General features: G+C 38.8%; 1 protein-coding gene across 1 annotated transcript in view; it reads left to right on the forward strand.

The window, feature by feature from the left end:
* Positions 1–27,252, forward strand: part of PAAF1 (proteasomal ATPase associated factor 1) — a 148,910-nt gene that overhangs the window by 29,512 nt on the left and 92,146 nt on the right. The window contains exon 8 of the mRNA XM_053708733.1: positions 17,055–17,146. Within this exon, the coding sequence (XP_053564708.1) occupies positions 17,055–17,146 (92 nt within the window). The remainder of the gene's footprint in view (positions 1–17,054; positions 17,147–27,252) is intronic.

Here is a 27,252-nt window from a genome sequence, read left to right on the forward strand (position 1 = left end):
AAAGTCCCCTGTACTTTCTCTGAATTATTGAGGAATGTAGCTCTGGATCCACTCTCCAAAAACCCTCCTCCCTTATATCATTAAGGGGGTTATTTCATGGTCTTATCATACCCCATTTTCTTTTAAGATTACGTTTAAGAAACATACATGGGTGTCGTCGTGAGAAGGAGACAGTTTGAGGCAAGAAAGGCACTATATTATATACCTGTGTGCTATTGTACCTTCATCTATGTGGGGTCATTGGACCACTCAAAGACACATCTTTACATTCTTACTTCAATTTACATCCCAGTGAATGTTCCTTATGCAGGTGGGTCCCCATATATCTAGCTGTCGTGCAAATTGAGGACTAATTGGTTTCTCTGATCTCTGTCCCCAGGGCAATTGTCCCCACTGAACGAAGACGGGAAGGGAAATTAGGGTATGACCTGCTGACACTACGTTCAGCAGGAAATGGAGGGGACAGAGACCAACCTGGCCCTTTGTATCTGTCTCTTTACAGGGATGAATCTGTTAAAAACTCATTGATGCTTGGGATCCCTGTGGTCAGGTTTTAAAACCAGGTAGTGAAAATTGTGTGTAGATATCCAGCCACTAGATAAGCTGCAGTTAATATGCACAGATCAGTTCATTAGACCCCCCCGCTACCCCACAACTCTGTCCGAATGTTCAGCAAATAATTTGTCCTGAATGCTGCTTGTGTTCTGTCAATCTGGGAAGTAATCTGCTTTGTGTGTGTCACATAAAACGTTGGAGGGACTTATGGGAATCAAAGAGCTCCGTTGCAGCTCAAGCTCCTATCCTGCTTTTTGTTGCAAAGAAAATAATGTGGCCAACATTCAAGGGGCAAGGAGCCTTCTGATATAGATATTTTTATTCCCCCTTTTTCTCAAATGACAGTTAGTTAAGGCAAGCACATCTGCACCAGCCCGGCCGTTCTTATTCTAATGCTGTGTGCGGTTGCTTCTAAAATGGCGTCTTTTCGCGCCACTGACTTTCCACCCGCTCACCTAAAGTTGTTAAATTTCAGTCTCTTTATTGTACCCGGTGCTTACAAAACAGGGGATCTCGCTCACCTTTTTATAATACTTCAGCCAGGCTGCCGTGAGATGTCGGAGGAGTCCCCTGCTGCATATATCCTCAGAGCCTCACAGGACCGCGATGACGGCTCCGGAGCGGAGCCCCGCACCTCTTGGGTCACAATCCAGCTGCTAGTTGTCTGATGTTGTTGAGGCTGGGGGACTCAAATCTCGGAGCAGGCAAAGACCAGATCCGATGCCTGCAACAGGGGTACGTGATGCGGCTCACTCCCGCAGCTTCTCTGTCCCCTTCAAAAGCAGCCTACAGCGTTTATTCCAGCACCAAGTTTGATTCAGTTCTTTTCTCCTTGGTCTCGGCTGACCCACCAGTCTGTTTGAAATACTTTTCATAAAGTTCAGTTAGCCACACTTTACGAAACAAATCTCTTGTTCACAGAGCCTCTGTAAAATGCTACCATTTCCTTCGGCAGATAGCTCCGCGCCCCCCCCCAGTTAATTTATTTTAAATGTTATGAATTTTTATCTTTAGCTATGGTTTGTAATAAGTTATCATGATAAACTTTTACATGCAGAATCCATTAGTATTTATGCTTTATATATTGCTATTCTTTTTACATCTTATGTACAAGATATACTTAGAAAATTATAAGAATTTTTTTCAGATTCTATTTTAAAGGCTTTGTCTGACATCCCGCCTTCTAATAAATTTTTAGGTCTTTTTCAAACTTCTTTTTTAGATGATGAAGTTTCAAATGACCAACAACATAATGAATTATCCTTCTCTGATGGTGTTTTTTTTTCCTCATTCAGAATTTTTCTTCATCAGATATTGACACTAACAAATCTCCTTTTTTATTTTTTTAATAGAGTACATTTGTTCTTTGTTCAAAAGGTGTTGATTATTTTGGATATTGAAGTAACTAGTTCTTTGGATTTTAAAGACTAGCTAACATTTAAATTCTGCTTATTTATCTTCTGTGATTTCTTCAGAGGTTTTTTCCAGTTCCTGATACTAGTGAATGGAATAGGCTGAGAATTTTCTTTTAGTCCTTCTTTAAGGTTTTTAAATTGTATTCTTTGCCGGCAGTTAGTTTTGAGGAAAGATTCCCCAAGTTAATGGGGCTATCTCTACTCCTGCTAAATATACTATTATTCTTATAGCAAATAGTATTTATTTTTTTCCTTCAGATGGTTGTATCTTATTTAAGGAAAATTATTTTCAGGTACTTTTATTAGACCTGTAATTTATTTGGCTGATGTTGCAATTGCTTCATCTTTCTGGTTGGATACTTTAAGATCAAGTATCTGATTATGATTTGTTTAGCATTGTTAAAAGGACAAAATCTACTACTCATTTGAAGTTCAGACTAAGTGCTATTGCATTGTCTTGTTATCTTGCATTTGTTGATTGTGCAAGTCCAGTGTGTTGACTGGTCCTTTAACTTGATTAACATGCTAATAATTTCATTTGTGTTGTCATTTTATTAAATATTTTCGCAAATGAGGTTTAATCTATGTCTTTAGCTATTTTAGCTAGAAGAACTTTGTGATTTTAATCTTGGAATGCTAATTTGATTCTAAAATCCATATTTCTTTTTCCAAGATAATCAATTGTTTGGTTCATAATTGGATTCAATTCTTTAACGGTTACTCTGGGCTTCAAGATTGAGTTCTAAGACTAAAACTTTAAGCTTATATTAGTTTTCTGTTCTTACTAAGGAATGGAATCCTGAATTCTTCCCCAAGTAACAAGTTTATAATCATTCATTTAAGCCTTTTAAAAGTTCAAAGTCAGCTCCCCAAATTTGCATGTAGGTGCGGTTCTTATTCCAGCTTGGCTGGTAAGGGGCAGGTTAAGACTTTTTTGAAATTTGTTTTGGTTCTATTCGCTCCAAACTTCTTAGACTTTGGGTACAGAATAGGATTCTGAGTAAAAACGTCTGTGAGAAGTCTTTTTTCTCTATCATATTCCAGCTATTCCAGTAAGACTAACACTTTCCTGAAGTGTGTTTCAGACCTATATGTTTTGGGTACTGGTGAAGTGCGGCTGGTCACCCATTGGGGCTCAAGCGCTGCTCAGACCTGGAGTTTTCTGGGGTATTTATTCCAGTTTCATTTTAGGAACTGGGTTTTGGGATTTTATTCAAGACTATTCATTGTTCCAAAGATAGAAAATCTTTTTGAATTGTCATATAAGTGTACCATCTTTTAGAATGGTGTTTATATGGTCTATTTTGCCTTTTTGGTCAGTGATGGCATTATTTGTTTACAATAGATACAATAGATGCATATCTTCATTTTCTGTTTTCATTCAGATTATTTTTATTTTCTGAGATTCTCTTTTTTTGACAAGCATTCCCAATTTGTTGCTTTTCCTTCTGGTCTAGCGACAGCTCTAAGAATCTTTTCAAGGTTCTCAGTGTTCCTTATGTGGACGGTATCGTGGTACTGGCTCAGTCTTTTTGTTCTGCGGAATCTCATACGATTCAACTTTGTTGTTTCTTCAAGACATGGTTAGAGGATCTTTTTATCAAATGCTCCTTGATTCCTCACACAAGGGTCACCTTTTTTAGGTTTCCAGATAGATTGTGTCAATGTTTTTGTCTCTAACAGACAAGTGACAAGTTTATTAGGTTCCGTTTGTCGGAACCTTCAGTCTCTATTATTTCCTTCAAGTTGCTATATATGCATGGAAGTTTTAGGTTTCATGGCTGCAGCATTGGATTCGATTCCCTTTGCTCATTTCATAGGAAACCTTTCCAGTTTTTTATACTGAATAATGGTGCAGGGATTCTAGGATATCACTTTTTATATCTTTGAATCCTAATGTTTAACTATCTTTGATTCGGTGGTTAAGATCACAATCATTTAGTTCTACAGGTCTCTTCGGCTCTTTCAACCTGGACCATGATCTCTACAGATGCGAGTCTTTTAGGTTGGGAGGCTGTCTGAGGATCTCTGTCAGCACAAGGGGTTTGGAAATCTCAGGAGGCGAGATTACCATTTGATATTTTGGAACTCCGTGCACTCTCAGAGTTCTTCAGTTGGTTTCTTTTTGAAGAAGAGACGTTTATTGTTTTTTTCAGACAGACAATGTCACAACTGTGGCGTATGTCAATCATCAGGTTGGGACTATCAGTCCTTATGCTGTGACAGAAGTATCTTGGATATTTGCTTGGGCTAAATCCAGCTCCTATCTAATTTCTGTGGTCTTTTTCCCAGGTATAGACAATTGGGAAGCGGATTGTCTCTGTTAATCAAGCTTTACATCCGGGAGAATGGTCTCTTTACCCAGATATGTTTTTCAATTTTTCAGATGTGAGGGCTTCCAGAAATAGATCTGATGGCATCTCATCTAAACAAGGAACTTCCCAGGGGCCTATTCAGGTCCGGGGATCCTCAGGCGGAAGTAGTGTATGTATTGACACTTCCTAGGAATTATCAATCTGCCTATATTTTTTCATCTCTGGTTCTTCTTTTAAGAGTGATTTTCAAAATCATCAGAGAGCAATCTTTGGTGTGGCTGGTGGCTCCAGCATGGCCACACAGGTTTTGGTATATGGTTCTTGTTCGGATGTCCAGTTGCCAATCTTGGTTACTTCCATTAAGGCCAGACCTTATATCTTAACATTCGTTTTTTTCATCAGGAATTCAAATTATTAATTTGATGGTATGAAAATTTAACGCTTAGTACTTAGTCACAGAAGTTCCACATCTTGGGTATCTGCTATTCCATACGTCACTAGCTCATGGACTCTTGCTAATTACATGAAAGAAAACATAATTTATGTAAGAACTTACCTGATAAATTCATTTCTTTCATATTAGCAAGAGTCCATGAGGCCCACCCTTTTTTGTGGTGGTTATGATTTTTTTGTATAAAGCACAATTCTTCCAATTCCTTATTTTGATGCTTTAGCTCCTTTCTTATCACCCCACTTCTTGGCTATTCGTTAAACTGAATTGTGGGTGTGGTGAAGGGTGTATTTATAGGCATTTTAAGGTTTGGGAAACTTTGCCCCTCTTGGTAGGAATGTATATCCCATACGTCACTAGCTCATGGACTCTTGCTAATATGAAAGAAATGAATTTATCAGGTAAGTTCTTACATAAATTATGTTTTTTTGTAGGTCGTTAAGGGGTTAAAGGGACAGAAAACACTTTTTTTTTCTTTCACAATTCAGATAGAGAATACAATTTTTAACAACTTTCCAATTTTCGTCTATTATTTAATTTGCTTCATTAGGTATACTTTGTTGAAAAGCATAGCTAGGTAGGCTCAGTACCTGGTTGCTATTTGCTGATTGGTCATCCGCGTAAAGTGTGATTTTTATATTCCTGCTTCTTTACCAATATGCCACTTTTTTTTTTTATTTATTTATATTCAAACGAATTCTATTAGCTAGAATCTCCATAGACATAATGAAAAGGAGGGGGGACAGGGAGCATCCCTGTCTGGTTCCGTTTGTAATGTTGAATGATTCTGATAATAAACCATTGACTCATACTTTTGCAGAGGGGATGTGTAGAGCTGAAATATCAGTTGTATAATACCTTTCCCAAATCCGAATCTCTGAAGGGTGTGATTTAAAATCAGTCTAAGCGGTCAAACGCCTTTTCAGCATCTATTGAAAGCGGGATAATTATGATCTTCTGCGTCTTAGCGTATTTAGACCAAGTGGGGACAAACCCCACTTGGTCTAAATTAATAATATTCTGTAAAATCGTATTTTTTCTATTGGAAATAAGCTTAGCATATATTTTTATATCGCTATTCAAAAGAGATATTGGTCTGTAATGTGTTGGATTGTTAGGATCCTTATCGGATTTCGGGATAACCACTATTCTCGCTTCAAGCATCTGTCATGAACATTTTAGTTTTTTGTCTAAAGCATTAAAAACGTTAAGTAATTTTGGTGCTAAAAGATCTGAGAAAGTCTTATAATATTTAGTTCCAAAGCCATCAGGTCCAGGCAGTATTAAAATGTATTTATTTATTTATTTATAAAATATTTTACCAGGAAGGATACATTGAGATTTCTCTCGTTTTCAAGTATGTCCTGGGTCCACAAAACATTGCATTGATACAATAGTGTACAATAAAATACAAAAACAATAATAATAATAATACACAATATATGCTAAAAATTAACATAGAACAGGTAGGAAATATTTAATCAACCATGACAGGTGCATTATGTTTTGAGATATGTAGAGCGAGATCTCTTAAAGGATATTAGGCTTTGGGAAGGTTTGAAAGTGTGCGGGAGGTCGTTCCATAATTGTGGTGCTCTGTAGGAAAAGGAGGATCAAGCTGCTTTCTTTTTGTATTGAGGCAAGCTAAATAATGTGCTGGTACTGGATCGGAGGTTATAGGAGGTGGGAATAGCCAGGGAGAGCATTCTGCTCAGGTAGGGTGGGAGCTTCCCAGAAAAGCTCTTAAACACAAGGCAGGAAAGATGGAGGGTGCGTCTAGATTCCAGCGTCAGACAGTTTAGTTATTTTAGCATGTCACAATGGTGGGTCCTGTAGTTACATTGTAGCACAAAGCGGCAGAACGAGTTATACAATGTATTAGTTTATTAAGGTGAGTTTGCGGTGCAGGTGCATATACTACGTCCCCGTAATCCATGATAGACATCAGCGTTTGCTGTACAATCTTTTCCTTTACTGTAGGGCTGAGGCTGGATTTGTTTCTGTACAGGGCACCTAGTTTTGGATAAAGTTTAGATGCAAGTTTTTCTATGTGGAGGCCAAAAGATAGATTGGGATCTAACAACATACCTAAGTATTTGAAAGAGTGGACTGTGGTCAGCGTGCAATTGGATTTTGTTTTGATGCGTAGATGGCAATTTTGTAATTTGTTTCATTTAGGTCCCGTTCCAAAGATCATTGTGACAGTTTTGTCAGTGTTTAGGAAGAGTTTGTTTTTTGAGATCCACTTTTCTACCTTTGTGAACTGGTCTTGGAGCACTGCTTCAAGCTGCGGCAGATCGGAATTGTTTGCATAGATTACTGTGTCATCTGAGTACATGTGTACAGTTGAGGATTTGCAGACATTAGGCAGATCATTTGTAAATAATGTGAATAGTAAGGGGCCGAGAATGGAACCTTGGGGAACACGACACGTGACTGGGAGAGGGAGGGAGTCGCTGTCAGAAACAGAGACATATTGTTATCGGTCTGATACATATGATCTAAACCAGGTTAACGAACGATCAGCAATACCAGAGTTTTTTAGTTTGAGCAGTAGTATGTCGTGGTCTACTGTGTCAAAGGCCTTCGCAAAATCAAGGAAAATAGCTCCAGTTAGGTATCCTTGTTCCATGCCAGTTTGGATGTCGTTGCAAACTTTTAGGAGGGCAGTTGTAGTGGAGTAATTCGGGCGAAAACCTGATTGATCAGGGGTCAGATAGTTAGATTGTTGGTAATACTCACATAGTTGCGTATGGACGCATTTTTCTAAGATTTTTTTACAATACTGGGAGCAAAGATATAGGGTGATATGCTGTGTATGTGCTAGGTGCTGTGTGTGTGCTAGGTGCTGTGTGTGTGCTGTACAATGTGTGCTGGGTACAGCATGTGCTAGGTTCAGTGTGTGCTGGGTTCAATGTGTGCGGGTGCTGGGTACGGCGGGTGCTGGGTATCATGTGTACTAGGTTCAATGCGTGCTAGGTATAATGTGTGCTAGGCACAGCGCGTCCACAGTACAGCGTGTGCTAGGTACAGCGTGTGCTAGGTATTGTGTGCTGGGTACGGCGTGTGCTGGGTACAGCGTGTGCTGGGTACAGCGTGTGCTGGGTACAGCGTGTGCTGGGTACAACGTGTGCTGGGTACAACGAGTGCTGGGTACAATGAGTGCTGGGTAACGTGGGGGCTCCGTACAGTGTGTACTAGGTACAATTTGCATCTCACTTGCCTCTGGAATTTTTTCTTGTTACCCACATCTCTAGATGTTGGCAGAACCTGCTCTCAATCTATATGGACATATCCATTACTACATAGTACAGCAATTTTTTCCTGACTTGCTCTTTGGAACATTAAATTTCATTTATAAGCATCACCCCCCCCCCCCCATATTCTGAGCCCACACTAGGGTTCAATCTTGGTGAATTATTTTCACCACAAATCCCTGCAATTTACTTATGATGTATCAATGTTTTGACAGCTATTGCAACCGGACCTGCGTGTCCGATCCTTTTTGTCTGTGTATGTTTGAACAGGGGTACTGCGTGTCCCCAAGTGTTACCTTTCATTCTAAAACTGAATAAAAATTAATAAAAAAAAATAAAAAAAAAGATATAGGGTGATAATTAGAAACCAAGGTTAACTCCCCACTTTTATGGATAGGCACTACTCTTGCAGTTTTCCAAAGTTTGGGTATGTATCCAGACACCAAGGATTCGTTAATTAGGGTTGTGACAAGTTTAGCAATTGCCGGCGCACTGAGCTTCAACAGCATTGCTGGGATTTGATCAGGTCCAGACTGGTTTTTCATTTTTAGATTATTAAGGTGTTTCTTAATGACATTGATGGGTACAGGTCTAAAATTGAACTTCTCTATATTGGGTCTTTGCTGATTTAGTGGGGCCTGATCCACATTTGTAGTTTCAGGATGCGTGTCATTTATTAGTTTGTCAATCAGGGTGGTGGAGCATCTATTAAAGGCATTTGCTACTTCTAAGGGGAGTTGCAGGGTTTGGTTGTCCACTTTTACAGTGGGGGTGGGAGTGGATTGGTGGATTTTGTAAGTTGTTTGAGTTTCCAGAACTTTCTAGGGTTTAATATGTTATTGTTCAAATTTTCACAGAAATATTAGGCTTTGGCCACTTTTGTTTGTTTAGTGCATATATTTCGCCATTGTCTATATAAACAGTGATCATTCATAGAGCCAGTATGCTTGAACTTTGACCACAATGAATCCCGAAACTGGTACATTTGAATGAGGTCAGCTGTGATCCAATTCAAGTGTGCTCCTTTTACTCTCACCTTACGTAGCGGGGCATGTAAATTCCAAACTTGTAGGAGTTCAGACTGAAAGAATTCAACTGCAGAGTCTAGATCTGGGATTAGGTTTAATCTGTGCCAGGGGAGGTTATTGATGTCTTTTAGAAATGATTGAATATTAAATTTTTTGAAGGACCTGGTGATTTTAACCTTGGGAGAGGATTTAGTTGCCTTTATTTTGCGCACGCAGTACACTAAGCAGTGGTCACTGAAATTGTTAGGGAGAACACCTGCCTCCTGGATTCGGTCGGGAGAAGTGGAGAGAATCCAGTTGAGCAGGGTGTGATTAGGCTTTTGATGTTTATGCGAGTTGGGGAGGAGATTAATTGCGTTAGCTGCAAAAATTTAAACAGCGAGCGACAACTATTATTTTTTGGATTCAGCCAATCAATATTAAAATCTCCAAAAACTAAAATTCCTGCAACAATTATTGATTTACTGCATGGGATCTCAATTGTGCCAGAAAGGAAATCAAAGGTGGCAGTAGAGCTAGATTTCTTTCATGTAATTAACAAGAGTCCATGAGCTAGTGACGTATGGGATATACACTCCTACCAGGAGGGGCAAAGTTTCCCAAACCTTAAAATGCCTATAAATACACCCCTCACCACACCCACAAATCAGTTTTACAAACTTTGCCTCCAAGGGAGGTGGTGAAGTAAGTTTGTGCTAGATTCTACGTTGATATGCGCTCCGCAGCAGGTTGGAGCCCGGTTTTCCTCTCAGCGTGCAGTGAATGTCAGAGGGATGTGAGGAGAGTATTGCCTATTTGAATGCAGTGATCTCCTTCTACGGGGTCTATTTCATAAGGTTCTCTGTTATCGGTCGTAGAGATTCATCTCTTACCTCCCTTTTCAGATCGACGATATACTCTTATATTTACCATTACCTCTACTGATTCTCGTTTCAGTACTGGTTTGGCTTTCTACAAACATGTAGATGAGTGTCCTGGGGTAAGTAAGTCTTATTTTCTGTGACACTCTAAGCTATGGTTGGGCACTTTATTTATAAAGTTCTAAATATATGTATTCAAACATTTATTTGCCTTGACTCAGAATGTTCAACTTTCCTTATTTTCAGACAGTCAGTTTCATATTTGGGATTATGCATTGAATTATCATATTTTTCTTACCTCAAAAATTTGACTTTTTTCCCTGTGGGCTGTTAGGCTCGCGGGGGCTGAAAATGCTTCATTTTATTGCGTCATTCTTGGCGCGGACTTTTTTGGCGCAAAAATTCTTTTCCGTTTCCGGCGTCATACGTGTCGCCGGAAGTTGCGTCATTTTTTGACGTTATTTTGCGCCAAAAATGTCGGCGTTCCGGATGTGGCGTCATTTTTGGCGCCAAAGGCATTTAGGCGCCAAATAATGTGGGCGTCTTATTTGGCGCTAAAAAATATGGGCGTCGCTTTTGTCTCCACATTATTTCAGTCTCATTTTTCATTTGCTTCTGGTTGCTAGAAGCTTGATATTTGGCATTCTTTCCCATTCCTGAAACTGTCTTATAAGGAATTTGATCTATTTTGCTTTATATGTTGTTTTTTCTCTTACATATTGCAAGATGTCTCACGTTGCATCTGAGCCAGAAGATACTACAGGAAAATCACTGCCTGCTGGATCTACCAAAGCTAAGTGTATCTGCTGTAAACTTTTGGTAGCTATTCCTCCAGCTGTTGTTTGTAATAATTGTCATGACAAACTTGTTAAAGCAGATAATATTTCCTTTAGTAATGTACCATTGCCTGTTGCAGTTCCCTCAACATCTAAGGTGCAGAATGTTCCTGATAACATAAGAGATTTTGTTTCTGAATCCATAAAGAAGGCTTTGTCTGTTATTTCTCCTTCTAGTAAACGTAAAAAGTCTTTTAAATCTTCTCTCTCTACAGATGAATTTTTAAATGAACACCATCATTCTGATTCTTTGGACTCTTCTGGTTCAGAGGATTCTATCTCAGAGATTGATGCTGATAAATCTTCATATTTATTTAAGATGGAATTTATTCGCTCTTTACTTAAAGAAGTACTAATTGCTTTAGAAATAGAGGATTCTAGTCCTCTTGATACTAATTCTATACGTTTGGATAAGGTTTTTAAAGCTCCTGCGGTTATTCCAGAAGTTTTTCCTGTTCCTAATGCTATTTCTGCAGTAATTTCCAAAGAATGGGATAAATTGGGTAATTCATTTACTCCTTCTAAACGTTTTAAGCAATTATATCCTGTTCCGCCTGACAGGTTAGAATTTTGGGACAAAATCCCTAAAGTTGATGGGGCTATTTCTACCCTTGCTAAACGTACTACCATTCCTACGTCAGATGGTACCTCGTTTAAGGATCCTTTAGATAGAAAAATTGAATCTTTTCTAAGAAAAGCTTATCTGTGTTCAGGTAATCTTCTTAGACCTGCTATATCATTGGCTGATGTTGCTGCAGCTTCAACTTTTTGGTTGGAAACTCTAGCGCAACAAGTAACAAATCGTGATTCTCATGATATTATTATTCTTCTCCAGCATGCTAATAATTTTATCTGTGATGCCATTTTTGATATTATTAGAGTTGATGTTAGGTTTATGTCTCTGGCTATCTTAGCCAGAAGAGCTTTATGGCTTAAGACTTGGAATGCTGATATGGCTTCTAAATCAACTCTACTTTCCATTTCTTTCCAGGGAAACAAATTATTTGGTTCTCAGTTGGATTCTATTATTTCAACTGTTACTGGTGGGAAAGGAACTTTTTTACCACAGGATAAAAAATCTAAAGGTAAAAACAGGGCTAACAATCGTTTTCGTTCCTTTCGTTTCAACAAAGAACAAAAGCCTGATCCTTCGTCCTCAGGAGCAGTTTCAGTTTGGAAACCATCTCCAGTCTGGAATAAATCCAAGCCTGCTAGAAAGGCAAAGCCTGCTTCTAAGTTCACATGAAGGTACGGCCCTCATTCCAGTTCAGCTGGTAGGGGGCAGGTTACGTTTTTTCAAAGAAATTTGGATCAATTCTGTTCACAATCTTTGGATTCAGAACATTGTTTCAGAAGGGTACAGAATTGGTTTCAAGATGAGACCTCCTGCAAAGAGATTTTTTCTTTCCCGTGTCCCAGTAAATCCAGTGAAAGCTCAAGCATTTCTGAATTGTGTTTCAGATCTAGAGTTGGCTGGAGTAATTATGCCAGTTCCAGTTCCGGAACAGGGGATGGGGTTTTATTCAAATCTCTTCATTGTACCAAAGAAGGAGAATTCCTTCAGACCAGTTCTGGATCTAAAATTATTGAATCGTTATGTAAGGATACCAACGTTCAAGATGGTAACTGTAAGGACTATATTGCCTTTTGTTCAGCAAGGGAATTATATGTCCACAATAGATTTACAGGATGCATATCTGCATATTCCGATTCATCCAGATCATTATCAGTTCCTGAGATTCTCTTTTCTAGACAAGCATTACCAATTTGTGGCTCTACCGTTTGGCCTTGCTACAGCTCCAAGAATTTTCACAAAAATTCTCGGTGCCCTTCTGTCTGTAATCAGAGAACAGGGTATTGTGGTATTTCCTTATTTGGACGATATCTTGGTACTTGCTCAGTCTTTACATTTAGCAGAGTCTCATACGAATCGACTTGTGTTGTTTCTTCAAGATCATGGTTGGAGGATCAATTTACCAAAAAGTTCTTTGATTCCTCAAACAAGGGTAACCTTTCTGGGTTTCCAGATAGATTCAGTGTCCATGACTCTGTCTTTAACAGACAAGAGACGTCTAAAATTGATTACAGCTTGTCGAAACCTTCAGTCTCAATCATTCCCTTCGGTAGCCTTATGCATGGAAATTCTAGGTCTTATGACTGCTGCATCGGACGCGATCCCCTTTGCTCGTTTTCACATGCGACCTCTTCAGCTCTGTATGCTGAACCAATGGTGCAGGGATTACACGAAGATATATCAATTAATATCTTTAAAACCGATTGTTCGACACTCTCTAACGTGGTGGACAGATCACCATCGTTTAATTCAGGGGGCTTCTTTTGTTCTTCCGACCTGGACTGTAATTTCAACAGATGCAAGTCTCACAGGTTGGGGAGCTGTGTGGGGATCTCTGACGGCACAAGGAGTTTGGGAATCTCAGGAGGTGAGATTACCGATCAATATTTTGGAACTCCGTGCAATTTTCAGAGCTCTTCAGTTTTGGCCTCTTCTGAAGAGAGAATCGTTCATTTGTTTTCAGACAGACAATGTCACAACTGTGGCATACATCAATCATCAAGGAGGGACTCACAGTCCTCTGGCTATGAAAGAAGTATCTCGAATTTTGGTTTGGGCGGAATCCAGCTCCTGTCTAATCTCTGCGGTTCATATCCCAGGTGTAGACAATTGGGAAGCGGATTATCTCAGTCGCCAAACGTTGCATCCGGGCGAATGGTCTCTTCACCCAGAGGTATTTCTTCAGATTGTTCAAATGTGGGGGCTCCCAGAGATAGATCTGATGGCCTCTCATCTAAACAAGAAACTTCCCAGGTATCTGTCCAGATCCCGGGATCCTCAGGCGGAGGAAGTGGATGCATTATCACTTCCTTGGAAGTATCATCCTGCCTATATCTTTCCGCCTCTAGTTCTTCTTCCAAGAGTAATCTCCAAGATTCTGAGGGAATGCTCGTTTGTTCTGCTAATAGCTCCGGCATGGCCTCACAGGTTTTGGTATGCGGATCTTATCCGGATGGCATCTTGCCAACCATGGACTCTTCCGTTAAGACCAGACCTTCTGTCGCAAGGTCCTTTTTTCCATCCGGATCTGAAATCCTTAAATTTAAAGGTATGGAGATTGAACGCTTGATTCTTGGTCAAAGAGGTTTCTCTGACTCAGTGATTAATACTATGTTACAGGCTCGTAAATCTGTATCTCGAGAGATATATTATAGAGTCTGGAAGACTTATATTTCTTGGTGTCTTTCTCATCATTTTTCTTGGCATTCTTTTAGAATACCGAGAATTTTACAGTTTCTTCAGGATGGTTTAGATAAGGGTTTGTCCGCAAGTTCTTTGAAAGGACAAATCTCCGCTCTTTCTGTTCTTTTTCACAGAAAGATTGCTATTCTTCCTGATATTCATTGTTTTGTACAAGCTTTGGTTCGTATAAAACCTGTCATTAAGTCAATTTCTCCTCCTTGGAGTTTGAATTTGGTTCTGGGAGCTCTTCAAGCTCCTCCGTTTGAACCTATGCATTCATTGGACATTAAATTACTTTCTTGGAAAGTTTTGTTCCTTTTGGCCATCTCTTCTGCTAGAAGAGTTTCTGAATTATCTGCTCTTTCTTGTGAGTCTCCTTTTCTGATTTTTCATCAGGATAAGGCGGTGTTGCGAACTTCTTTTGAATTTTTACCTAAGGTTGTGAATTCCAACAACATTAGTAGAGAAATTGTGGTTCCTTCATTATGTCCTAATCCTAAGAATTCTAAGGAGAAATCGTTGCATTCTTTGGATGTTGTTAGAGCTTTGAAATATTATGTTGAAGCTACGAAATCTTTCCGTAAGACTTCTAGTCTATTTGTTATCTTTTCCGGTTCTAGAAAAGGCCAGAAAGCTTCTGCCATTTCTTTGGCATCTTGGTTGAAATCTTTAATTCATCTTGCCTATGTTGAGTCGGGTAAAATTCCGCCTCAGAGAATTACAGCTCATTCTACTAGGTCAGTATCTACTTCCTGGGCGTTTAGGAATGAAGCTTCGGTTGACCAGATCTGCAAAGCAGCAACTTGGTCCTCTTTGCATACTTTTACTAAATTCTACCATTTTGATGTATTTTCTTCTTCTGAAGCAGTTTTTGGTAGAAAAGTTCTTCAGGCAGCGATTTCAGTTTGAATCTTCTGCTTATGTTTTTCGTTAAACTTTATTTTGGGTGTGGATTATTTTCAGCAGGAATTGGCTGTCTTTATTTTATCCCTCCCTCTCTAGTGACTCTTGTGTGGAAAGATCCACATCTTGGGTAGTCAATATCCCATACGTCACTAGCTCATGGACTCTTGTTAATTACATGAAAGAAAACATAATTTATGTAAGAACTTACCTGATAAATTCATTTCTTTCATATTAACAAGAGTCCATGAGGCCCACCCTTTTTTGTGGTGGTTATGATTTTTTTGTATAAAGCACAATTATTCCAATTCCTTATTTTATATGCTTCGCACTTTTTTTCTTATCACCCCACTTCTTGGCTATTCGTTAAACTGATTTGTGGGTGTGGTGAGGGGTGTATTTATAGGCATTTTAAGGTTTGGGAAACTTTGCCCCTCCTGGTAGGAGTGTATATCCCATACGTCACTAGCTCATGGACTCTTGTTAATATGAAAGAAATGAATTTATCAGGTAAGTTCTTACATAAATTATGTTTTTTGTAAGGGGGTGAACTTTGTGGAATTGTCAACATCAATTACAATGCTGCCTCTTCTCTTTGCTCTATCATTTCTATGGCATTAATGCCCATGTATAGCAATGGCAGAGTCAGGTTTTTTGTGGTTAGCCACGATTCAGAGATCACAATGATTTTGGCCTTGTAATGTGAACACCAAGCTTGCAGTGCATCAATTTTTGGTAGTAAGCTGCGGATATTACAGTGCACAAAGGAGAGGCCTTTTTTAGCTGGAAGGCTAGGAATGGAATTTGTTGGGGGACCAGGGTTAGACTCTACATCATTTGCAAGGGCAAGTAACATAAGGAATAGGAATTTGGAAATCCATTTTCTTGACCATATAGTGAATGTGATACTTTTATAATTTTGTGAGGTGGGGGTAGGAGGGTTATTTTTTATAACCCTCCACCAGCACTCAGCAGATAAGTTACAGCAACAGAGCAGGCCATGGTGTATCATAATTTGTTTTCCAGTTTGAGGCGGTAGTGATGTGAACAAAATTGGAGTGAGAAAAGGGTTATCACGAATAACAGTATGGTCATATTTGGATTCATGTTAGTGGTATGAGGTGTGTTAATGCTTTATAACCTTTAAGCCTCTAAATTTCTGTCTGTTTCTAAGTCACTAAAGACAGCCCCTTGATCACGTTTTGTATTTGCTTTTCACAACATGGGAGGGCTACTTCATGTAAGCCATATAGATAACATTGAGCTCACGCCTGTGGATTCTATCAACACAGCTCTAATTGGCTTCAATGCAAGTCAATAGATAGTTATGCGATCAGGGGGCTGTCAGAAGATTCTTAGATAGAAGGTAATCACAGAGAAAAAAATTGTATTAATGTAACCATGTTTTCTGTGCAAAACTGGGGAATAAGTAATAAAGGGATAATCTTTCTTTTTAAACAATAAAAAAATTGTGTTCATTGTCCCTTTAAGTGTTCGATATGATAAAATGTAAAGTTCTTGCAGATTTTAGAGTATGCGTAGAAGAGGAAATCTGCACAGTGTGCTTTTTTCTAATTGATAGTGTAATCTGGAGAACCTAACTGCATTTCACAGAATGATCTGCTTCCTCTTAACAGCTCATTTTAGATCTGTTCTTAATTAACCTTAGCAGAGGAAATACAATTAGAAAAACCTAGGTTACAACATAAGTGTCCTTCACTATATATATTGAAACTAAAACATTCCTTTAATATTTATACAACTAATGTTTAAAAGTATATCTGCGTATTATTTCCAGACTAATTTTTAGTTCTAATAAATCATTATATCTAACATTTATTTAGTCAATTAGGTCACTTTAAAAAATAGCAGACTATCTACAGCTTCCTACTGCTGTTGTCTACCTAGCTGTACAAAGCATTACTGACAATAGTGCTAGATAAAAAAAACATTTTATTTCTAAACCACTTATGATGAAGAATCTGGTTATTTTCTTCAATGATATGCCAATCGGCAAGATGTAAAGTAACAGCACGATACAAAGTAAAGTGAATAGACCTCAGTTTTTTTAAGGAAAAATATATTAATGTGATAGATGTGTCATGATAGAAAATGTCTGACTTTGTTATGCAGTAAGTTTAGTAACGTAAATAACCAGGAATACATGTGCACGTACAGGTGAAAGAGAAATTGGGACAGAAGGAAAGTTACTGTTACTGGCGCGGGAGGACAAAAAGCTGCAGGGAGTGAGTCTGCACAGCCATGAACCTGTGAGTATCTGCGCACTAAGTAACGTCACGCTCTCGGCTCTCGGACTAGTCTTAGCATCATCAGTTTCGTAGCAAGAAAAAGATTTACAGATAATACATATGGAATCATGAAACCGGCTGAATAGGTGGTTAAAAAAAAAAAAAAGTGGAAGGTTTTCAAAATGAAGTCTAAGTAATATTTACAAATCACACAGACCAAGCAAAGAACACCCCAAACATCAACTTGAGTATTTCCTTTGTTAATCTTTGCAGATTAATCATTTATAATTAATGACCCTGAGGGGAGGGTAAACATATGGAAGGTTTTTTGAAGCACCAAGAAGGCTGCGATCCTGTGGTGTTGATGCACTTGAGGAAAGAGGAAGTTGCAGTTTGTGCTCTGCCATTTTAGCTTGCTGAATGTTTTGGTGTCTTGTGGTCCTGTTTATCAGGGGCTCTTAAATAGCTGAAGCAGGTTTTACTAAAGTGTTTAAACATGTGCACTGTTATTATTTTATTTATTATTTTACTGGATACAATTTCCTTCCATATAAGCTTCTCCAGTGAGGTGTGTGGTTCCCACAAGTTTTATTATTTTTTCAGTACCTAATTTTTACCTATTTGTTAATCTGGGCCCCCCATGCTTTTGTCACAACAAGCCTGTGGTGAGCAGACTGCTGTTAGTAACAGTGCAGAACAAATATATATCGTGTCAATCAAAGCAAGCGTGTGGTGAGGAGACTGCTGTTAGTAACAGTGCAGTACAAATACAAATATATATAGTGTCAATCAAAACAAGCGTGGGGTGAGGAGACTGCTGTTAGTAACAGTGCAGAACAAATATATATCGTGTCAATCAAAGCAAGCGTGTGGTGAGGAGACTGCTGTTAGTAACAGTGCAGTACAAATACAAATATATATAGTGTAAATCACAACAAGCCTGTGGTGAGCAGACTGCTGTTAGTAACAGTGCAGTACAAATACAAATATATATAGTGTCAATCACAACAAGCGTGGGGTGAGGAGACTGCTGTTAGTAACAGTGCAGTACAAATACAAATATATATAGTGTCAATCAAAGCAAGCGTGTGGTGAGGAGACTGCTGTTAGTAACAGTGCAGTACAAATACAAATATATATAGTGTCAATCAAAACAAGCGTGGGGTGAGCAGACTGCTGTTAGTAACAGTGCAGTACAAATATATATAGTGTCAATCACAACAAGCGTGTGGTGAGGAGACTGCTGTTAGTAACAGTGCAGTACAAATACAAATATATATAGTGTCAATCACAACAAGCGTGTGGTGAGGAGACTGCTGTTAGTAACAGTGCAGTACAAATACAAATATATATATAGTGTCAATCACAACAAGCGTGTGGTGAGGAGACTGCTGTTAGTAACAGTGCAGTACAAATACAAATATATATAGTGTAAATCACAACAAGCCTGTGGTGAGCAGACTGCTGTTAGTAACAGTGCAGTACAAATACAAATATATATAGTGTCAATCACAACAAGCGTGGGGTGAGCAGACTGCTGTTAGTAACAGTGCAGTACTGTACAAATATATATAGTGTCAATCACAACAAGCGTGGGGTGAGCAGACTGCTGTTAGTAACAGTGCAGTACTGTACAAATATATATAGTGTCAATCACAACAAGCGTGGGGTCAGCAGACTGCTGTTAGTAACAGTACAGTACAAATACAAATATATATATAGTGTCAATCACAACAAGCGTGGGGTGAGGAGACTGCTGTTAGTAACAGTGCAGTACAAATATATATAGTGTCAATCACAACAAGCGTGGGGTGAGGAGACTGCTGTTAGTAACAGTGCAGTACAAATACAAATATATATAGTGTCAATCACAACAAGCGTGGGGTGAGCAGACTGCTGTTAGTAACAGTGCAGTACAAATATATATAGTGTCAATCACAACAAGCGTGGGGTGAGCAGACTGCTGTTGGTAACAGTGCAGTACAAATACAAATATATATAGTGTCAATCACAACAAGCGTGGGGTGAGCAGACTGCTGTTAGTAACAGTGCAGTACAAATACAAATATATATAGTGTAAATCACAACAAGCCTGTGGTGAGCAGACTGCTGTTAGTAACAGTGCAGTACAAATACAAATATATATAGTGTCAATCACAACAAGCGTGGGGTGAGGAGACTGCTGTTAGTAACAGTGCAGTACAAATACAAATATATATAGTGTCAATCACAACAAGCCTGTGGTGAGCAGACTGCTGTTAGTAACAGTGCAGTACAAATACAAATATATATAGTGTCAATCACAACAAGCGTGGGGTGAGGAGACTGCTGTTAGTAACAGTGCAGTACAAATACAAATATATATAGTGTCAATCACAACAAGCCTGTGGTGAGCAGACTGCTGTTAGTAACAGTGCAGTACAAATACAAATATATATAGTGTCAATCACAACAAGCGTGGGGTGAGGAGACTGCTGTTAGTAACAGTGCAGTACTGTACAAATATATATAGTGTCAATCACAACAAGCGTGGGGTGAGGAGACTGCTGTTAGTAACAGTGCAGTACAAATACAAATATATATAGTGTCAATCACAACAAGCGTGGGGTGAGCAGACTGCTGTTAGTAACAGTGCAGTACAAATATATATAGTGTCAATCACAACAAGCGTGGGGTGAGCAGACTGCTGTTAGTAACAGTGCAGTACAAATACAAATATATATAGTGTAAATCACAACAAGCCTGTGGTGAGCAGACTGCTGTTAGTAACAGTGCAGTACAAATATATATAGTGTCAATCACAACAAGTGTGTGGTGAGCAGACTGCTGTTAGTAACAGTGCAGTACAAATACAAATATATATAGTGTCAATCACAACAAGTGTGTGGTGAGCAGACTGCTGTTAGTAACAGTGCAGTACAAATACAAATATATATAGTGTCAATCACAACAAGCGTGGGGTGAGCAGACTGCTGTTAGTAACAGTGCAGTACAAATACAAATATATATAGTGTCAATCACAACAAGCGTGGGGTGAGCAGACTGCTGTTAGTAACAGTGCAGTACAAATACAAATATATATATATATAGTGTAAATCACAACAAGCCTGTGGTGAGCAGACTGCTGTTAGTAACAGTGCAGTACAAATACAAATATATATAGTGTAAATCACAACAAGCCTGTGGTGAGCAGACTGCTGTTAGTAACAGTGCAGTACAAATACAAATATATATAGTGTCAATCACAACAAGCGTGGGGTGAGGAGACTGCTGTTAGTAACAGTGCAGTACAAATACAAATATATATAGTGTCAATCACAACAAGCGTGGGGTGAGGAGACTGCTGTTAGTAACAGTGCAGTACAAATATATATAGTGTCAATCACAACAAGCCTGTGGTGAGCAGACTGCTGTTAGTAACAGTGCAGTACAAATACAAATATATATAGTGTCAATCACAACAAGCGTGGGGTGAGGAGACTGCTGTTAGTAACAGTGCAGTACAAATACAAATATATATAGTGTCAATCACAACAAGCGTGGGGTGAGGAGACTGCTGTTAGTAACAGTGCAGTACAAATATATATAGTGTCAATCACAACAAGCGTGGGGTGAGCAGACTGCTGTTAGTAACAGTGCAGTACAAATGCAAATATATATAGTGTAAATCACAACAAGCCTGTGGTGAGCAGACTGCTGTTAGTAACAGTGCAGTACAAATACAAATATATATAGTGTAAATCACAACAAGCGTGGGGTGAGCAGACTGCTGTTAGTAACAGTGCAGTACAAATACAAATATATATAGTGTCAATCACAACAAGCGTTGGGTGAGCAGACTGCTGTTAGTAACAGTGCAGTACAAATATATATAGTGTCAATCACAACAAGTGTGTGGTGAGCAGACTGCTGTTAGTAACAGTGCAGTACAAATATATATAGTGTCAATCACAACAAGCGTGGGGTGAGGAGACTGCTGTTAGTAACAGTGCAGTACAAATACAAATATATATAGTGTCAATCACAACAAGCGTGGGGTGAGGAGACTGCTGTTAGTAACAGTGCAGTACAAATACAAATATATATAGTGTCAATCACAACAAGCGTGGGGTGAGCAGACTGCTGTTAGTAACAGTGCAGTACAAATATAAATATATATAGTGTCAATCACAACAAGCGTGGGGTGAGGAGACTGCTGTTAGTAACAGTGCAGTACAAATACAAATATATATAGTGTCAATCACAACAAGCGTGGGGTGAGGAGACTGCTGTTAGTAACAGTGCAGTACAAATATATATAGTGTCAATCACAACAAGTGTGTGGTGAGCAGACTGCTGTTAGTAACAGTGCAGTACAAATATATATAGTGTCAATCACAACAAGCGTGGGGTGAGGAGACTGCTGTTAGTAACAGTGCAGTACAAATACAAATATATATAGTGTCAATCACAACAAGCGTGGGGTGAGGAGACTGCTGTTAGTAACAGTGCAGTACAAATATAAATATATATAGTGTCAATCACAACAAGCGTGGGGTGAGGAGACTGCTGTTAGTAACAGTGCAGTACAAATACAAATATATATAGTGTCAATCACAACAAGCGTGGGGTGAGGAGACTGCTGTTAGTAACAGTGAAGTACAAATATAAATATATATAGTGTCAATCACAACAAGCGTGGGGTGAGGAGACTGCTGTTAGTAACAGTGCAGTACAAATACAAATATATATAGTGTCAATCACAACAAGCGTGGGGTGAGGAGACTGCTGTTAGTAACAGTGCAGTACTGTACAAATATATATAGTGTCAATCACAACAAGCGTGGGGTGAGCAGACTGCTGTTAGTAACAGTACAGTACAAATACAAATATATATATAGTGTCAATCACAACAAGCGTGGGGTGAGCAGACTGCTGTTAGTAACAGTACAGTACAAATACAAATATATATATATAGTGTCAATCACAACAAGCGTGGGGTGAGGAGACTGCTGTTAGTAACAGTGCAGTACAAATATATATAGTGTCAATCACAACAAGCGTGGGGTGAGCAGACTGCTGTTAGTAACAGTGCAGTACAAATACAAATATATATAGTGTCAATCACAACAAGCGTGGGGTGAGGAGACTGCTGTTAGTAACAGTGCAGTACAAATATATATAGTGTCAATCACAACAAGCGTGGGGTGAGGAGACTGCTGTTAGTAACAGTGCAGTACTGTACAAATATATATAGTGTCAATCACAACAAGCGTGGGGTGAGGAGACTGCTGTTAGTAACAGTGCAGTACAAATACAAATATATATAGTGTCAATCACAACAAGCGTGGGGTGAGGAGACTGCTGTTAGTAATAGTGCAGTACAAATACAAATATATATAGTGTCAATCACAACAAGCGTGGGGTGAGCAGACTGCTGTTAGTAACAGTGCAGTACAAATACAAATATATATAGTGTCAATCACAACAAGCGTGGGGTGAGCAGACTGCTGTTAGTAACAGTGCAGTACAAATACAAATATATATAGTGTCAATCACAACAAGCGTAGGGTGAGCAGACTGCTGTTAGTAACAGTGCAATACAAATATATAGGGGATATTTATCAAAGCCTCAACTAAGCTGCATTCGCCGGCACCAATATGCTCGCCTAACATAGCGGCCGCGGACCTTATTACAATCTCCATATTTCTTTAAAAATCCCCCGCAAAGACGTGCACCACGTAGGGGGCGATGAGCATAGGACTGTTGTTAACTAGCAGTCATTGATTTCACGTCTATTCGGCTTTTTACCAACTTTATTTATACCATGTCACTAAACGCCACCACTATACTAAAATGTTTAACCCCTATCCCACCTCTCCCGGACCCCGCCGCAACCTAAATAAAGTTATTAACCCCTATCCCGCTGCAACCTAAATAAAGTTATTAACCCCTATCCCGCCGCTTCTGGCCGCCACTAAATAAATGTATTAACCCCTAAACCTCTGGCCTCCCACATCACTACCACTAACTAAACCTGTTGACCCCTAAACCGCCAGCCCTCCACATCGTCATAAGCTAAATTAAGCTATTAACCCCTAAACCTAACAAGCCACTAACTTTAAATTAAAATTACAACATCCCTATCTTCAAATAAATTTAAACTTACCTGTAGAACTAAAATAAACAATTTTTTAAACTATTAATTAACCTACCCTAACTTTTATACTACAATTAAATTAAACTACTAATTAAATTAACTAAATTACTTATTAAAAAACCCTAACCCTACTCAAATTCTTTAAATCTACTATTAAACATTATTAAAAACGACTAAATTACCAAAATAATAAATGCTAAGTTACAAAAAATAAAAAACACAAAATTATGAAAAAAAACATAAAAAAACCCTCTAGCCTACAATAAACTACCAATGGCCCTTAAAAGGGCCTTTTGTGGGGCAGTGCTCCAAAGAAATCAGCTCCTCTACATACGGTCGCCGCCGTAAACTGGAACTTCAATGCAAGTGAGCTTAGGTTATTTTAGATTTTTTTTTAAATTTTTTTTTAATTGGGGGGGTTGGGTGGTGGGTTTTACTGTTGGGGGGTGTTTGTAATTTTTTTACAGGTAAAAGAGCTGATTTCTTTGGGGCAATGCCCCACAAAAGGCCCTTTTAAGCTAGGGTTTTTTTTTATTTTGGGGTACTTTTTTATTTTGATATGGCTATTATATTAGGTGTAATTCTTTTCTTTCATGTAATTAGCAAGAGTCCATGAGCTAGTGACGTATGGGATATACATTCCTACCAGGAGGGGCAAAGTTTCCCAAACCTCAAAATGCCTATAAATACACCCCTCACCACACCCACAATTCAGTTTTACAAACTTTGCCTCCCATGGAGGTGGTGAAGTAAGTTTGTGCTAGATTCTACGTTGATATGCGCTTAGCAGCAGGCTGGAGCCCGGTTTTCCTCTGACTGCAGTGAATGTCAGAGGGATGTGAAGAGAGTATTGCCTATTTGAATACAATGGTCTTCCTCTAGGGGATCTATTTCATAGGTTCTCTGTTATCGGTCGTAGAGATTTCTTCTCCTACCTCCCTTTTCAGATCGACGATGTACTCTTATACACCATTACCTCTACTAATTCTCGTTTCAGTACTGGTTTGGCTATCTACTATATGTAGATGAGTGTCCTGGGGTAAGTAAGTCTTATTTTATTTATGACACTCTAAGCTATGGTTGGGCACTTTATATGTAAAGTTCTAAATATATGTGTTTAAACTTATATTTGCCATGATTCAGGATAATCAGTATTCCTTCATTCAGACTGTCGTTTCATTATTTGGGATAATGCATATGAATAAATAATTTTTTCTTACCTTAAAATTTTCATTTGACTTTTTTCCCTGCGGGCTGTTAGGCTCGCGGGGGCAGAAAATGCTTCAATTTATCGCGTCATTCTTGGCGTGAACTTTTTTGGCGCAAGATTTTGTCATTTCCGGCGCCATAGTTGACGCCGGAAGTTTGTTCGTGGTTGCGTCATTTTTTGACGTATGTTTGTCACAGACATTTTTTTGCGCCAAAAAATGTGGGCGCCGTTTTTTACGTCAGAGGATGTTGCGTCATACTTGGCGCCAAAAATATGGGCGTTGTACTTTGCGCCAATAATGTGGGCGTCCTACTTGGCGCCAAAAAATGTGGGCGTCACTGGTCTCCACCTTTTTTCACATTATTTAAGTCTGACTTTTTTATTGCTTCTGGTTGCTAGAGGTTTGTTTATTTTGCATCTTTTCCCATTCCTGAAACTGTCATTTAAGGAATTTGATAATTTTGCTTTATATGTTGTTTTTTCTATTACATATTGCAAGATGTCACAACCTGACCCTGGATCAGAATCTACTTCTGGAAAGACGCTGCCTGATGCTGGTTCTACCAAAGTTAAGTGCATCTCTTGTAAACTTTTGGTAACTGTTCCTCCGGCTGTAGTTTGTGTTAGTTGTCATGATAAGCTTTCTAACGCAGATAGTGTCTCCATTAGTAATAATCCTTTACCTGTTTTTTTTCCTTCAACATCTAATGTTCAGGATGTTCCTGTTAATGTTAAAGAATTTGTTTCTAATTCTATTAGGAAGGCTCTGTCTGTTATTCCTCCTTCCAGTAAACGTAAAAGGTCTTTTAAAACTTCTCATATTTCAGATGAATTTTTAAGTGACCGCCATCATTCTGACTTATCTATTTCTGATGAGGATCTATCTGGTTCAGAAGATTCTGCTTCAGATATTGACACTGATAAATCTTCATATTTATTTAAGATGGAGTTTATTCGTTCTTTACTTAAAGAAGTGTTGATTGCATTAGATATGGAGGAGTCTAGTCCTCTTGATACTAAATCTACTAAGCGTTTAAATTCGGTTTTTAAACCTCATGTAGTTATTCCTGAAGTTTTTCCAGTTCCTGATGCTATTTCAGAAGTAATTTCTAGGGAATGGAATAGTCTGGGTACTTCATTTACTCCTTCTCCAAGGTTTAGGAAATTGTACCCTGTGCCATCTGATAGATTAGAATTTTGGGACAAAATCCCTAAAGTTGATGGGGCTATCTCTACTCTTGCTAAACGTACTACTATTCCTACCGCGGATAGTACTTCCTTTAAGGATCCTTTAGATAGGAAGCTTGAATCCTTTCTAAGGAGAGCTTATTTATGTTCAGGTAATCTTCTTAGACCTGCTATTTCTTTGGCTGATGTTGCTGCAGCTTCCACTTTCTGGTTGGAGGCTTTAGCGCAACAAGTGTCAGACCATAATGCTTATAGCATTGTTAAACTTCTTCAACATGCTAATAACTTTGTTTGTGATGCCATTTTTGATATCATTAGAATTGATGTCGGGTATATGTCTTTAGCTATTTTAGCTAGAAGAGCTTTATGGCTTAAATCTTGGAATGCAGATATGACTTCAAAGTCAACTTTGCTTTCTCTTTCTTTCCAAGGTAATAAATTATTTGGTTCACAGTTGGATTCTATAATTTCAACTGTTACTGGGGGGAAAGGAACTTTTTTGCCTCAGGACAAAAAATCTAAAGGTAAATATAGGGCTGCTAATCGTTTTTGTTCCTTTCGTCAGAATAAGGAACAAAAGCCTGACCCTTCCCCTAAAGAAACGGTTTCAGTTTGGAAACCTTCTCCAGTCTGAAATAAATCCAAGCCTTTTAGAAAGTCAAAACCAGCTTCCAAATCCGCATGAAGGTGCGGCCCTCATTCCAGCCCAGCTGGTAGGGGGCAGGTTACGATTTTTCAAAGATATTTGGATCAATTCGATTCACAGTCTTTGGATTCAGAACATTGTTTCACAAGGGTACAGTATAGGTTTCAAGGTAAGGCCGCCTGTGAGAAGATTTTTTTCTCTCACGCATTCCAGTAAACCCAGTGAAGGCTCAGGAGTTTCTGAAATGTGTTTCAGACCTAGAGTTAGCTGGGGTAATTGTGCCAGTTCCAGTTCTGGAACGGGGTCTGGGGTTTTACTCAAATCTTTTCATTGTACCAAAGAAGGAGAATTCCTTCAGACCGGTTCTGGATCTAAAAATACTGAATCGTTATATAAGGATACCATTATATGTCTACAATGGACTTGCAGGATGCATATCTTCATGTTCCAATTCATCCAGATCACTATCAGTTCCTGAGATTCTCTTTTCTAGACAAGCATTACCAGTTTGTTGCCCTTCCGTTTGGCCTAGCAACAGCTCCAAGGATCTTTTCAAAGGTTCTCGGTGCCCTTCTCTCTGTAATCAGAGAACAGGGTATTGCGGTATTTCCTTATTTGGACGATATCATGGTACTTGCTCAGTCTTTACATTCTGCAGAATCTCATACGAATCAACTTGTGTTGTTTCTTCAAAGACATGATTGGAGGATCAATTTACCAAAGAGTTCATTGATTCCTCAGACAAAGGTAACCTTTTTGGGCTTTCAAATAGATTCAGTGTCCATGACTTTGTCTCTAACAGAAAAGAGACGTCTGAAGTTGGTTTCAGCTTTTCGAAACCTTCAGTCTCAATCATTCTCTTCGGTAGCTTTGTGCATGGAAATTCTAGGTCTCATGACTGCTGCATAGGACGCGATCCCCTTTGCTCGCTTTCACATGAGAC

Source organism: Bombina bombina, chromosome 3 (assembly GCF_027579735.1).
Source record: "Bombina bombina isolate aBomBom1 chromosome 3, aBomBom1.pri, whole genome shotgun sequence".
In the NCBI taxonomy this organism is placed as follows: Eukaryota; Metazoa; Chordata; class Amphibia; order Anura; family Bombinatoridae; genus Bombina; species Bombina bombina.